General features: G+C 34.1%; 2 protein-coding genes across 2 annotated transcripts in view; both read right to left on the bottom strand.

Moving 5' to 3' along the window:
* The window catches only part of LOC100795225 (uncharacterized), a 16,060-nt gene extending 11,062 nt beyond the window's left edge, over positions 1 to 4,998 (bottom strand). Inside the window, 3 exon segments of the mRNA XM_014768875.3 lie at positions 588 to 1,035; positions 1,163 to 3,889; positions 4,572 to 4,998. Of these exon segments, the coding sequence (XP_014624361.3) occupies positions 588 to 1,035; positions 1,163 to 3,889; positions 4,572 to 4,929 (3,533 nt within the window). The 5' untranslated portion in view covers positions 4,930 to 4,998.
* Positions 4,999 to 8,287: 3,289 nt separating this feature from the next.
* On the bottom strand, positions 8,288 to 13,110 carry LOC100794697 (protein KINESIN LIGHT CHAIN-RELATED 1). The gene is made up of 3 exons (XM_003548364.5): positions 12,009 to 13,110; positions 9,089 to 9,997; positions 8,288 to 8,748 (listed from the first exon to the last, which is right to left on the bottom strand). Exons 1-3 carry the CDS (start codon positions 12,524 to 12,526, stop codon positions 8,511 to 8,513), a joined length of 1,665 nt encoding a protein of 554 aa, XP_003548412.1. The 5' UTR covers positions 12,527 to 13,110; the 3' UTR covers positions 8,288 to 8,510.
* Positions 13,111 to 13,958: the final 848 nt, after the last annotated feature.

The following is a 13,958-nucleotide window of genomic DNA, read 5'->3' as shown; positions in this document are numbered from 1 at the left end:
AATCAAGTATGCACAGATGCAATAGAGCATGATGTTACACCCGTGATCATACTAAAATGAATAGATCCTGAACCAAGGTGACCTCAGGTGCTTTGCCATTGATTTTCAACATGCAACAACAATAATACAAAGAAATATGAAAGTGAAATAACCAGGCTATGACTGTTTCAAAATGTAAGCTGGGGTAGCTTGCCAATTGCATGTCTCTTACATACATTTATTATCCACCTGTGTGTAATGAATCTGAGTGGATAATATTTCAAGAGAGTTCAAGTTCTATTGCAGAGATTCAGAGGGAAGTCTTCAATTCAAGACCTCATATACTTGGACTTGTATTTTGTTCTCTACTCCCAAATTAAATTTCCATCATTTAAATGATGTAATATCTTCTAATTTGTCATTTATCCTGGTCCATTGCAGGTTATCCTTTTTGTTTACATTGAGTTGGATTGGGAAAAACTTCATCAATATCTTCCAATAATTTTTACTTAAGATTTATCAAACGGGAAAAAAAAAACAGATAAAAGGAAAAGGTCAAAAGAAATGTAATAGGAAACCATAAAAATATTAAATAAGTTCATGAATACCTCCGTCCAGGTTCATCAAGACTCTGATATGCAGAAGATGAGTGAGGACTACTAACTTCACTAAGCAGATCTATAATTGCAAGAATCTGCGTCTTCTCTATGTCGACCAAAAATGGTAAATCAGGAAATTTCTCAAGAGATTCAATAAAGTCATTAAGCTCGGATTTTGTTGATGAGGAAATGCTTTCATTTTCAACACTGGAATCTGAATGATATGGAAACCGGAACAAGCTACTCTGAGCCTGTGAAATTGATGTGATCAATGCAGCGTCCCCGCCCCACTGGAATCCCTTAGGTTGGGAACCTTTTGATATACAGCCTTCTAGATAATATGACAATAAAATATTTGGAAGGCCAATTCTCTTGGAGATGTGTCTCTTTTTAGTATCATAACTAGTCAGGCATTCAACAAGATGCCTCACAGCTACATAAGCACGTTTCCAGTTTCCTGAAAACATTAAGAATAACAATAAAAATACATGAATGACATATTATCATTCCCATTACATGCTTGAGTAAATTAATTGGTCATCGGTCATACTTAAAAAAAAAAAAACAATTTACTTAACCATTACCTGAGCTTATATTAGTAAGTAGTACATCAGGGTGATAAGTAGGCAATGATCCACTAATTATCTCAGCTACTTCTAAGATGCTCCATAAACCAACCTTGGTAAGAAGTTCAGATTTTAATTGTTCCTTGGCCAGAAACAAGCTACTGGAATTGTCCTTCATATTGATTTTGCTGGACTGCACAGAATCAAAATCTGCATGACTGTCTCCAAGTGACTGTTCTCTGAAAGCACCAATGTCATATTCAGTAAAAACTGAAGAAAGTATGTCTTCATATATTTCATCCTCGCAATTATAGGTATTAGGCTTTGAATCACCGGGACGAAATTTACTCCCTTGCCTTTTATCCTCATGGAACAACCAATGACTAAATATACTAAAGTAATTTCCATGAATCACCACTGCTGCAGCTCTGGGTCCCCACAAGAAATCATAAATTGGAATGGAAGTGTGAGCATATGCAATGCGAACCCATATATTCTTTTTTGGAAAATTTACAGAGTTTGACAATGTTGTACCAACACAACGCTTAGGAGCATACACATGTAATTCATTTTGCAAACAAACTCCAAGCAATAACTCCCCAGTTCCTAAAGGTAACCACTTTAGAGCAATAACATCACTTTCAGTCTTTATTTTATCCTCCAAAATAAAAGTCCCAGCACTGATTAGTGGTACAGCATCCCATATATGGATGGTATTGATAGCATTTGAATTGCTTTCGTAGCAGAATGTGGCAATCTTCTCACCACAATCAGCTAAACATATATCCTTGATGGGACCATCATGTGCAACAAACGAACCCACAAGCTCCCATGGCAAGTGCTGGGTCAATGAGTTGCCAGGTTTACTTTTCCAGAGTTTCAAGATGCCATCAGAGGAGCCTGTGGCCAAGATATATGCAGGATAACTACTACACAGATCATTCGCAAGGCCAAACTCTTGTTGCCTATGGCTTAGAGTGCCTGAATCAGCCACCGCAAAACTAGTAACCAGATCATTGGAACTTAGAAACTCACATGAACATGGATTTACAGTAATGCAATATTTTTTATTAGCAAATGTACTTTCAAATGCCCAAACACTGCAGTTATCAATGCTTTTAACATCAAAATTGCATTCACAACAGTTTGTTGACATGTCAAATGAGTGCAAGTTTACTTCCCATGATAGGGCCTGAAATCTCCCCATCCATATTGCCAATAACATAAGTTTATTATTACGGAAAGTTTTGTCACAAGTGGAATTTAAAGGAATTGTAAAGATATCAAAAGGGCCATCCTCATAAGGACCATGACCACTGAAAGGAATAGTACATAAGTAGTGACATTCTATGTTTTCTTCTTCACTTTGACAAATGTTGACAATGAAGCAATCAATCCCCCGAGTATGCCCCATAAAAAAAACCAGCTTGTCATCAAGTATTGAAGGTGCCCATGTCAAGCTTGTGTACAAGGAACATGAGTCTTGAGTTGCAAGCTTTCCATAGAGTTCCATAGTAGGAACCAAAGTTGGACATCCCAAAATGCAGTTTGAAATGTTAGAAAGTGACCAAAAAAGAAGCAGTCCATTAGAATCCAGAGAAACAGCTAATTGAACTTTGCTTGTACAAGGATGAAGTGAAACCTTTAAGATTCTCCCACTATGACCATCTAAGTTTAAAACACCACCAGTCAAATGGGAGGATATGTTATCTGTGTTAACATTATCAATGGATTTCTCCACAGCATCATGTATCATTTGAATACGAAAATTTGACCAAACTAAGGAATTACAAGGCAATAGCTGAAGTGAAGAGCATATAATCGGTGGACCAGACAGGGAACTTCTCAATATAATGATCTTATGAAGAAAAAATGCATTTTTAAAATCAGATGAGTTAAACTTGTAAACATTTGCTATGTCGTGGTTCTGGATTTCATGTTTGTTCCATAACGTAACTCGGGGGAATCTCAGCGGAGAAACATCATCAAGACATTGGACAGCCCAAAAGCTAAGCAACATTCCAGGACCAAACCCAACAAGCCAATCACAATTTCTAACATCATGCTCAAATCCTTCTTTGGAAAAAACTTGTTTGGCGGCCTCTTCGCCAGTTCTAAATATTCCCTCAAAGTCTGTCCCCCATCTCACAAATATATCTGAACCAAGAGTTCCATTTAAGGACTGATTAATCTCAATAACAGCAACAACACAAAAAGAGCATCCCGTGTTCTTCTGATCATTGATGTCCTTCCCAGTTCTCCTGGCCTTTCCATTATCAATTTCACTCCATAACCTTGCAGTCCCATCTAAGCTGCATGTCAACAGGACATGCCTTACTGAACACTTACCATATCTGTTTGATAGCTTTCCTCTTGATGGTCTCCATTGAATCATTACGACAGGTAAAGGATGATGTAGTTTGACTTTTGAATATTCAGATAGTCCGTTGCTTTGACATACCAATACACATTTGCTTTTCTCATTGGTCAAGGACCCTTCAATGTGCTCTTTACTAGGATGTGCTGCAGTTGCTGAAGGGCCCTCAATAAACCAAGTTGCACAAACAAGAGTTTGGGGTTGATCTGCTTTAAACTTCCAAGCAACTTCCCAACATTTGTTACTCTTTTTCCAGAAAACCACCTCCATTCCAACAGAAATTATTCCATCTCCCGATCCTGTCCATCTGATGTTTGCCACTTTCGTATGTTGTACAAGCACTGCATTCTGGCTCCAACAAAAAGAACCTGAATATGAGTGACAAGATCATGTTTTTAATATGTAGAACTAACAAAAGAGACAGCGACTCATCCTATTGTAAAATTTTCTCTTTTCTCTGTAAATATATTAAAAACAAGAGCAGAGGTAAGATATCCTCCAAAGATGAAAACAAGACCTCATCAAACAAGAAAAGCAAAACAAGTAATCAAAATTTGGCAACTTCTTCATATATCTAAACCTCTCCATAATACACATCGACACCATTTTACGATTAACTCTTATAAAGGTGGACACTGGGCAGCCTGTTTAATAGGCTTTAACTCCATACCATATGAAAGACTTTAAAAAGCATGTAAACTAAGTAATTGAGTTAGCTCTGAACTAAAACGTATGCAAAAAGCAACCTTCGAATGGTCACTGAAATCTTCACTTTCTTATAAGAGAAGAAAATAAGAAAGTAAAATAAATTATAAGGAGCCTTTGGAGAAAGATAAAAAAAAAAAAAAAAAGAGGGAGCTTCTATAAAAGTTTAAGTTCATAATAGGTTGATTTTAACTTCTAGGGAGAAGCTCAATTCATTTTACCTTCTTAAACAGTGCATTTTAAGAACTAAGACGAGTAGTTTCTAATTCTTGTGTAGGGACAATTGTGCAAGTACAGGGACCAAATGAGTAATTCAAGCCATTAAAAAATGAAACTCGGAGTTACCTTTAGCGGTGGCGGAGTCGTGGCGGAAAAGCGAGATGCAGTTATCGGCGGCGGCGGCGAGGTCGCCGGAGGAGGGGGAACTAGGGGACCAGGCGACGGCGGCGAGGGGATCGGCGGAGAGCTGGAAGGATTGGCGGAAAATGGGGCCGATGCGGGTTTGGTGAGGGGAAAGAGGGGAAGGGAAGTGGGAGATGGTGAGAAGTGAAGAAGCGGCGTAGGCGATCCAGGAGTAGCCGGAGAAGTCAGGGAGAAAATCCACCGTGGATTCGGACAAGGTTGGGGCGGGCGGGACCGTGTCGGATCTGAGGAGACGGAGGGGAAGATGATCGATGGGATTCATCTTCTCTGCTTCTCTCATTGTTCCTATCTCATCACAGGATGAACAAGAAAGAAAAAGAACATATGCCTGTGTAGGATTTTTTTTAATGGGGTTTGATGTGTTTTTAATTTAAGTTAAATTACATACTTTCATCATTCTTATTTTTTATTTCTTATGTTTTGAAATTGATCTTCAATAATTTATTTTAATATTCTGGTGTAGTTTATCTAATTTGAATGTTTTTAGAACTAAACAAGAATTAAAATATAACATACTAAAAAGATCCTTTTTAAATTATAGACTTAAGAATCATGAAATTATAAAACATAAATGAGTTAAATTTAATTTAAAATTAGTTGGAAATAAACAAGCAATGATATCATTTGATTTTTCTTAAATTATTTATGAAATTTGAATTAAACCAAATTAATTTTTAACCGTTTTGTTTGTTAGTAAGTATTAAAAAATGTTTTAAATGTTTATCATTAATTAAAAATTAATAATAATTATTCAACTTAAAAGTAAAAATAATAGATAAGATCAATTTATAAGTTCCAACAACTAAACTTATAAAAAATAATAAAACAACATTTATGATACTTGCTTGCAATTATGTAAACTTAGAAAGTAAATATCTAGTAAAAAACACTAATTGCAACAAATGTTTTTAGGGATATTTACAATTCAATTTTGTTTAATTTAATTTTTATGTGTTAAATTGTTAACCGAATCAAACTATGTTGTTTGAAAAATAAAAAATCAAATCAAATAAATAACTATTGATTTTTATACAATTTTGAACACTCCAATATGATATATAGACTTTACATTATTATCTAATCTAATTATTAACAATCAATAAAAATTGATTCAGTTGTTAAAAATCAAACTCGTTCAAATTCAACAATGTATTTGACCAATTCATTAGTGAGTAATATGAAGGGTTGATGTTAAAAGAAATTGGTTTTTTTTTCTTGCATTATAATAATAATATATAAGTACTTTATAAACATTCAATAAAATACGATCAACTTTTAAATCCAATTCACTAAACTTTTAGACCATCAAAATAAGTGGGGTCTTATTCTCTATTTTATTAATTCATTTCACTAGTAATTTTATATCTTTTTGACCTTTTAGTTTAAGTTTTCATATTTATTGTTGGGTTCTTTTTTCTTTTAACATATTATTGAACTGATCCCCTATACTTTGAGATAATTATTATTTTGATTGGGATACGAGTCTTCCTTCAGAGGAAAGGCTTCCAAAAATTGACGGTAAAGTATTAACCAAAGTAGGGCAAGACAAAACCGTCTTAAAGTTGTGTGTTCGAAATAACAGATATTGGCACAACTCGTTGTCTCTATAGGACACGTCAAATTTCAGTTTCTTGCTTAGATATATTTATATTCAGCTCCCCACTCTTCACTTATAAAATTTCCTATGTGGGACTTGCAATCTGTTACAAAAACAGTGCTAAAAAAAATTACTTGTTCCATTCCATCCTCACGAGTAATGATGCATCAATTAACAAAACACAATTTGATGTAATAAGATTGTTCTTGTTTGTTAGAGTACTTCCAATGAGCATGATTTTTATTTTACGTTAATTAATTCTTACAATATCATATCATAATTAACACAACTCATATATATTTTACTTCAATGATATGAGTTTAAATAATTCTTAAATTATTTTCTTAAATGATGATTAAAATGATAAAAAAATATTCTTTTATTCATAAGCAACCGTTGATTATATAAATAACTTCAACTTAAGCAACTAAATTTTACACATATAAATCATTTCCAAATGATAAAAAAAATTAAATAACAATGTTTAAAAATAAACAATTCTGTAGGCAACTAGCGTCAGAGATGCTCTAGAACTCTCAATTTAAACAACAACAGTCTATCCAGTCAAATTGGTAAGGGTATGTATGACTGACAGGTTTCACATTTAGCTGAGCTTTTGCTTCCAGCAAATAATCAAGTGTGGAAAGTACGCTGTAGTTACAGTTCAGGGCACAGTTACCATTTACCAGCCACATAAATATCTGCAACTACTACTATCTTCCAATCATTGAACAGAAACTCAAAACAAAACAAAAGAAAAAATGCTATGTATGAAAGTAGCCTTGAATGCTCTGGCATTGAGTAAACAAGAATCTGATTTTGCATCCTTAATATTAATATAATAACAAGACGGGAAAGTGTTACATGGTAAAGTGAACCAAATCTAATAGAAGTTGCTTAAAATAATTAAATAGTAGTACAGCTGATTCTCAATTTTCACTTATTTGAAAAACTCAATGTAGTATATTTTTGTTATGAAAAATAAACTTATAGCAAAAAACAGCAAAGTGAAACATATATATCATTCCAAGTTAAGCCTTGCTTCTTATCTTATCTATGAGCTAAAGAACACACTATGAGCAAATTTATCTTATCACATAGATTTCGAAGGCAATCAGGCATGAGCACATTCTAAAACCATTCATTCTTATAGATGATATTGCTGTCAACATTATTAAATTTGTGATTAAAGATTTAAAATTGTCTAGTGGTCATCCGCTCATTCATTGTTTATCATGGAATACTTCAGAATTTGGTTCACAATAGTTCATTCTTATTCTGTGTTTAAAATTCATTGGCTATATGCTAAACCTTTTAAGGATTTTTTTTTTCAAAATGGTTCAAGGGTGTGTGGACTGTGGAGTGCAATCCTTATATAGTTTCTCGTCATGTCTAATGTGCATATATGGCAAGAATAAATAATAAGCATTTTCAGAATAAGAAAAATCCGAGTAGGGGGAAATTATGAGAAAATTTACACAAAATATGCCTTTATCTTTTCTTCATTATATTTGTTTCTTTCCCTAAGGCAGTGTTCCAGGTTGTAATTGAGCTTTGTATAATAGCATGCGGTGTGCTGGCAAATTTATAAGTTTATTTATCGATAAAACTAATATCTAATACCTATCTCCATGAATGCTAGAGAAAATAAAGACATGCAATTCTATTTTTCCTTTAGTAAGGGCTATCATATATCAGCTGATTTTGAACAATGAAAGAAGTATGCAAGAACTCCTAAAAAAAAAAGTGTTCAAGAAACTGTTTATTTTAATGACGCTTGACTCAATGAATAAGCCAACATTAATAACTGATCAAGTCTGTCATGGTCTTATTTTATTTCTTGATACACCATCAATGTTACACGATTTGCTTCATTGCTTCCGATGAGCAAAGGGTACGTATAAGTAGCCAGCAAAAATTAGTATGATTAACCAAAAAAGTAAAGTGCATAAGCGTATGATTATTAACGTAGGATCAAAATAATGTTAGCAGCATTGTGCCATTATCGAGAAAAGCGTATGGTGAATAAAATCAGCAAGAGTAAAAGACAAAATTGTACTATATATCACTTTTACATGACTTTCATTCACAGAATTCTCAAAATATTAATCACCAGTAGTCATTTCCTTTCTTCTCTTTCCTCTTTTTTTAATCCAAATTAAATTATCAAGTGAAAAAAAATTATGTGAAACTATCATTACTCTTAAAAATATACCATAAGGGAGTATCTTTTTTCGTTAAAGTAAAAGAGAACAAGACTTGTTTTAAGTTCTCAAGCCAAAAGCAGCCCATCTCTTTTTTCCTTCCTTCTTCATCTTTAAGGAATTGGAATCTATAAGGTTTTCAAGTGATTTTTTCCCCTTTCTATTCCGAACTCTTCCTGCTTCTTTCAAAAGCTCAAACAGCCGTTTCTTTTCATCATCAACATCTGGATTTGCAGTTCCAAGTTTTTCTTCCCTCATCTTTAGTATGTATTCTAATATCTCAATGGCATCCTCAACTCTGCACACAATAACATTTTAAAAAAAGAACATCATCCACCAAGACACAATTATCACATCATCATATTCATATACTCATGCCAATAAATTCAATACTTCATGGATCACAAAAAGTCCTACACTAGTTCTTTTCAACAGAATACAAAATGATATACACAATCATCAAACTTCATTTTCAAGTCAAATTATGAAGAGGGAACCACTCATTTCTCATGACATGCCATGAAAGAATTGTCTCCAGCACATTGAGTGATAATGATGAAATGTGGTGCAACAAGATGATAGTCTTAGTATTTGCTAGGGACACATATAATGATATAAAGAAACAAAAAGATGTTTACCTCCCCAAGGCATCATAAGTTGCTGCAAGATTGCTGTACACCCCAAGAGTGTCAGAATGATATGTTCCACACTCTCTCTCCAATATCTCTTTCGCTTCTTCAAAATGTTTGGCAGCATCCCCTATTTTGTACAGTTGCACACATGCCAGCCCCATCTGGTTCAATACAACTCCAAAAAAGGCAGATTTCTTCTCCCCGCTTGCTCTCAGCTTGGTGATAGCATTCTCAAAAGACTTCCAAGCATCCATATACTTCCCAACCATGTAGAACATCACTCCCATTTGGGCTTCTATTCCTGCTACTGTCCTATATTGTCCAGGGATATCCTCCAACAACTTCACCGCCTTCTGTAGCAGCTTCAGCGCCTCTTCAGGCTCGTTTAGAGCTTCATAGATGGCAGAGATTTCGGTCAAACCACTCGCAATCTCCCCGGCGGTTGTTCCAGCCACAGGCTTGCTGTATATTCTTAAGGCATTTTCGCAATACGATTTTGACTCTCTTAATTTTCCTGTCCTGTAGTAAAGGTCAGCAAGGCGAATGTACACTAATGCCACACAACTGTGGCTTTCACCTTTGGTGGATTTGAACACTGTTAGTGCTTTCTGATAGGCGAAAACAGCCTCATCAAAACGACAGAGTGACAAGTAAATGTCTCCAATGCTAACATCAATAGCTGCAACCTCGTTATCTTGTGCATTTGCTATCATTGACATGCTAGCTAGGACAAGGTGCTCAAGTGCCAGTTCATAATCTCCCTTTGCCTCGCATATAAGGGCCATTAGACGCCTGTCGGCTGCTTCGGTAAGGGAAGCAGGAGAGCAATGCTCCCTGTGAATTTCAAGGGTCTTCTTGCAGAAGTTCTCTGCCTGGTCAAATTGCATGGCTTGAACATGAGCTTCAGCTAGGTACCTGCCCTTCATGGAAAGCAATTATTTAGGGAAATTTTCAGCACCATATCCCATAAGTGTCCTAACCCTATAAACCAGACATGATATTGACAATATATTAACATAAAAAATATCAAGCAAATTAAATGCATTGTCAATTTCTCTGTTCTCTTATTCCCATCACATGACAGAAAGAACACACTATTTCTTCCAAGAGTTTCCACCTAGAAAATAGATAATATGACAAGGGTTTCACCTAACAGAGTAAGAAAAGAAAAGTAAACAATTTGCATTCAAACATTCTCCCTGGTTATACTTCCTCTTGTGATTTTAAAGGTTATTCATTCACTTAATTATCTAGTTTCTCATAAGATGGCTACGAGAACAAGTTTAAGAATGCAGCATTTTTCTGCTGCTTCTTCAAGTACAAAAGGAAGGATCTTTTTTGTATATGCCACAAAGAAAAGAAAAAAGAGAGCATTTTGATATATGGTGAAGGAATAAGGGTCAGTATGATTTTCTAAAATAATTTCATAACCCAACAATGAATTTCTCATAAAAAATATCTAGTTTTAATTTTTTTTCCAAATTGATTTAAACCAAAAAAACTAAAATAACTGAGATGTTTTCTTATTCTTTTCTTCTGCTTTATGGTCCTAAGTCCTAATCCTAATTCAAGAAATGTTGGTCATCTGGAGTGGTACTATATGTAGTGAGACATAATCACATAAGCTTGGTGTAAGTGTCTGTTTTCTTTGTTTTTCTTTTTAAAACTAAAAGAACTCTTGGAAATAGAAATGAAACACGTGTATGAGAGGGACCATCATAGCTTAGTTCCAAGAAGGTTCAGCCTATTCAATAGTTCCTTATAGTTTAGGAAAATTCTTTAGATTTTGAAACTTAACGTCCCCAAATTCACAGTAGATTCCAAAACCAATGCGTGGCCAACAACTACATGTTTATCAATACCGGGTCCAGCACACACATCAGTGATTGATATTATAAATTATACAAATTTGGCAGTGATGCATGTGTCTCATTGCAAATGTGATGAATAAAGGCTATAAATCATTTATCTCTAACTAATATTTGTACAAATGATTTGGCAGTAGACTCTAAACTTTTTTCTAAGAAATATTACAGCAGATAGCTAGATACATTAATGTTGATAGTATTTCTTCTTAGATATTAGTTTAAATCAACTTATTTTAAAAACTAATCGTTTATTATTGGAAAAAGTTGTTTTTAAATAAACAATTGTTTCTACGAAAGTAATTTACACCAAGCATGTCCTAATATAATTATATAACCAATAGTTATATAACCAATATTAATGATTTTTCACAAACCAGAACATTTCCTCATAATCTAATGTTTCCGCCGACAATTTTTTTTTATAAAGAAATTGAGGGCTATTTTGGATTATATTCTTAAGTGGGTCCTCTCTGACTCTCTCTCGTTTAAGCACCAGTTGCTTGGAGAAAAAATACCTTTAAAGTAAATAAGTCATTATTTATTTCAACAACCGATCCTTAAATTTTTAAACAACAGCAATAAAGATCCTGAAATTTTTAAATAAAATGAACAACGAAAGTAAGCTAGCCACCCACCCACCTACAATTGAATTAGTTTATATGAATCCAAATCCAAATCCAAAATCAACCTCAAATACAAAATTGATTAATTAACAACTAAACATGTAGCTGTAGAGTACCAAACTCAAAAGAAAAGGACAAATAGCCATTATCAACAAACTTAAAGAATCAATTCACAAAGTCAACAACCATTGTATTCTTCTTTACTTTTCATTTCTTCGTCATTAATATTGGATAAAGATGGCAACATTATCCTATGTTGTACGGAGAATTATTTATGAAAGAAGCATTTCTCTTAATATGCTATTATTATTATTTTTATATATTATATATGTAGGTTAAGTACTAGCTTTTCATTAGTACAATGACATGTGGGCCATAATAAATAGCAATGAGACGATGAATATTGGATAAGGTGATAGAGTTACTATACTTTACCTACAAGTCTCAGCAACTCTCGGGTCGGACTCACCCAACACATCCATTTGGATCTTCAAACCCGACTCGTAACACTTAATGGATCTATCCAACTGTCCAATCATGGAATAAGTATCCCCAAGTTGCATGTACCCGGAAAACTGGGCCATGATATGACCCGACCCGGTTTCGCTATCCAGCAACAAAATGGACCGTTCCAAGGCCTCAACCGCCTCATCCAACCGCCCCAAACTGCTGTAGATCGCAGCAACCACGTGGAGACACGTGGCAAGTTCCAGGCCCGGACCTGCACACCGCTCGAAGGACTTTGAGGCCCGAATTGCCAAGTCTAGGGCCTTTACCGGGCTTTCACCCGAAGCTATTGTTTCTCGGGCCATTTTCAGAAGGAATGGGCCCAGATCCGGGTTGTCTAATGAAGATTCTTCTACTATTAGCGTTTTCTTCACGATGGGCTTCGCCGCCGCCGCCGCCGGCGGAGCGCGGAGGAAATCGGCGAAGGGCTGCATTTGAGGTGGCATGGCCGGAAACTGAATACCCAGAATTCAAAATTGAAACTTTAGTGGCTAATTTGAATGCCCAGAATTGAAATTGTGGGTTTTGGGTTCTGGGGGGTGATAAAACGACGAAAGATTCATGATTTGTATTTGGGGATTTGGGATGAAATAAATAGAGAGAGAAAGAGGAATGGAATGGATTAAGGGTGGTAGTGGTGGAAGGTTGCTTGGAAGAGACGCGTGATGATGGGGGAATTTGGATACTTTAATTTGAGGACAAGCTTCACTAGGAAAAAAGGGAAGAACAGAGAAATAAAGTCCATGATTGCAGAGCAGAACAGCGAAGTGGTTGTGGAAGTTTATTTCTAATAATTTCTTCTGCTTTTTCCTTTGGCTATGCGAATTGCAGTTGCTTTATTGCTTACACCACGACAATGGCTTCTATTACAAAAATGCAGTTATGCAGGGGTGTGCCATAGCAGTTGCGTTTGGTGCTACACCTAGCTTCTTTTATGTCATTAGGAACTGATATTTTAAATAATTTTTTTAACTAACTTTAGAAAAGTATGTAAAATGTACAGTAATAAGAATGTTTACTAAAAAAAAAAGAGGATTTAGATTAAGATTTTAAAATATTGTGAATTTTAAAAAAGTTTGTAAAAATGTAATAATTTAAAAAAAAATTAAAAGATTTTTATGATTAAGATTTTTTACTTCACATGTTAATAAATTTATAAAATATAAATTCATAGGATATAAAAACATATTATAAATTTTTAAAATTTTAAAAAATTGTGTGAATTTTTTAAAAATATTTAAAATTATTAATAAAGATCATAAATTTTATTTACTAAATATTTTAAATAAAAAAAATCGTAAATATATTACCTAACAAATCAATCTCTCTAATGTATTTAAAAACATAATAGATTCATTTCATTTTCTATCATCAATCATATTAACTATATAAAAATTATAAATCACAATATTTATTAATAATATAAATATTTATAATTATTCTCAAAATAATGATCTGACTACACTAAACAGGAAACATCATAAAAAAATCATTTCAAATCTCATTTATACCGAGCATAGTACAAAAGCCTTAGATCAAGGTATGTGTGAACAATCATGAACCTGATCCACACACTCATCTCCGAGTCCAGATATTTTAACAAAAGCTCATTCTAGAACCAAGTTTGAATATTTGAAGATCGAATGAGGAATGATCAACATCTACTCTCCCACTTGGGGGAGTGTTGAATTCTAATTTCTAGATCCGTTTTAATTCAGATATCAATCCTTACTAGGTGGATGCTTAATATTAGAAAGAATGTTTCCTAAAATCTCTGTTCTGATTTGCTTTCTTTATTAGGAAATTTAATGCTATAATTAAGGAGATTCAATGGTTGATTTGTTGTCATGTTTCTTCTATGTATGTTCAGTTTTATAG

The sequence above is a fragment of the Glycine max genome, chromosome 16 (assembly GCF_000004515.6).
Source record: "Glycine max cultivar Williams 82 chromosome 16, Glycine_max_v4.0, whole genome shotgun sequence".
NCBI classification, from domain to species: Eukaryota; Viridiplantae; Streptophyta; class Magnoliopsida; order Fabales; family Fabaceae; genus Glycine; species Glycine max.
The sequence above is the reverse complement of the archived record's forward strand: the minus strand, read 5'-3'. Positions and strand labels throughout refer to the sequence as shown.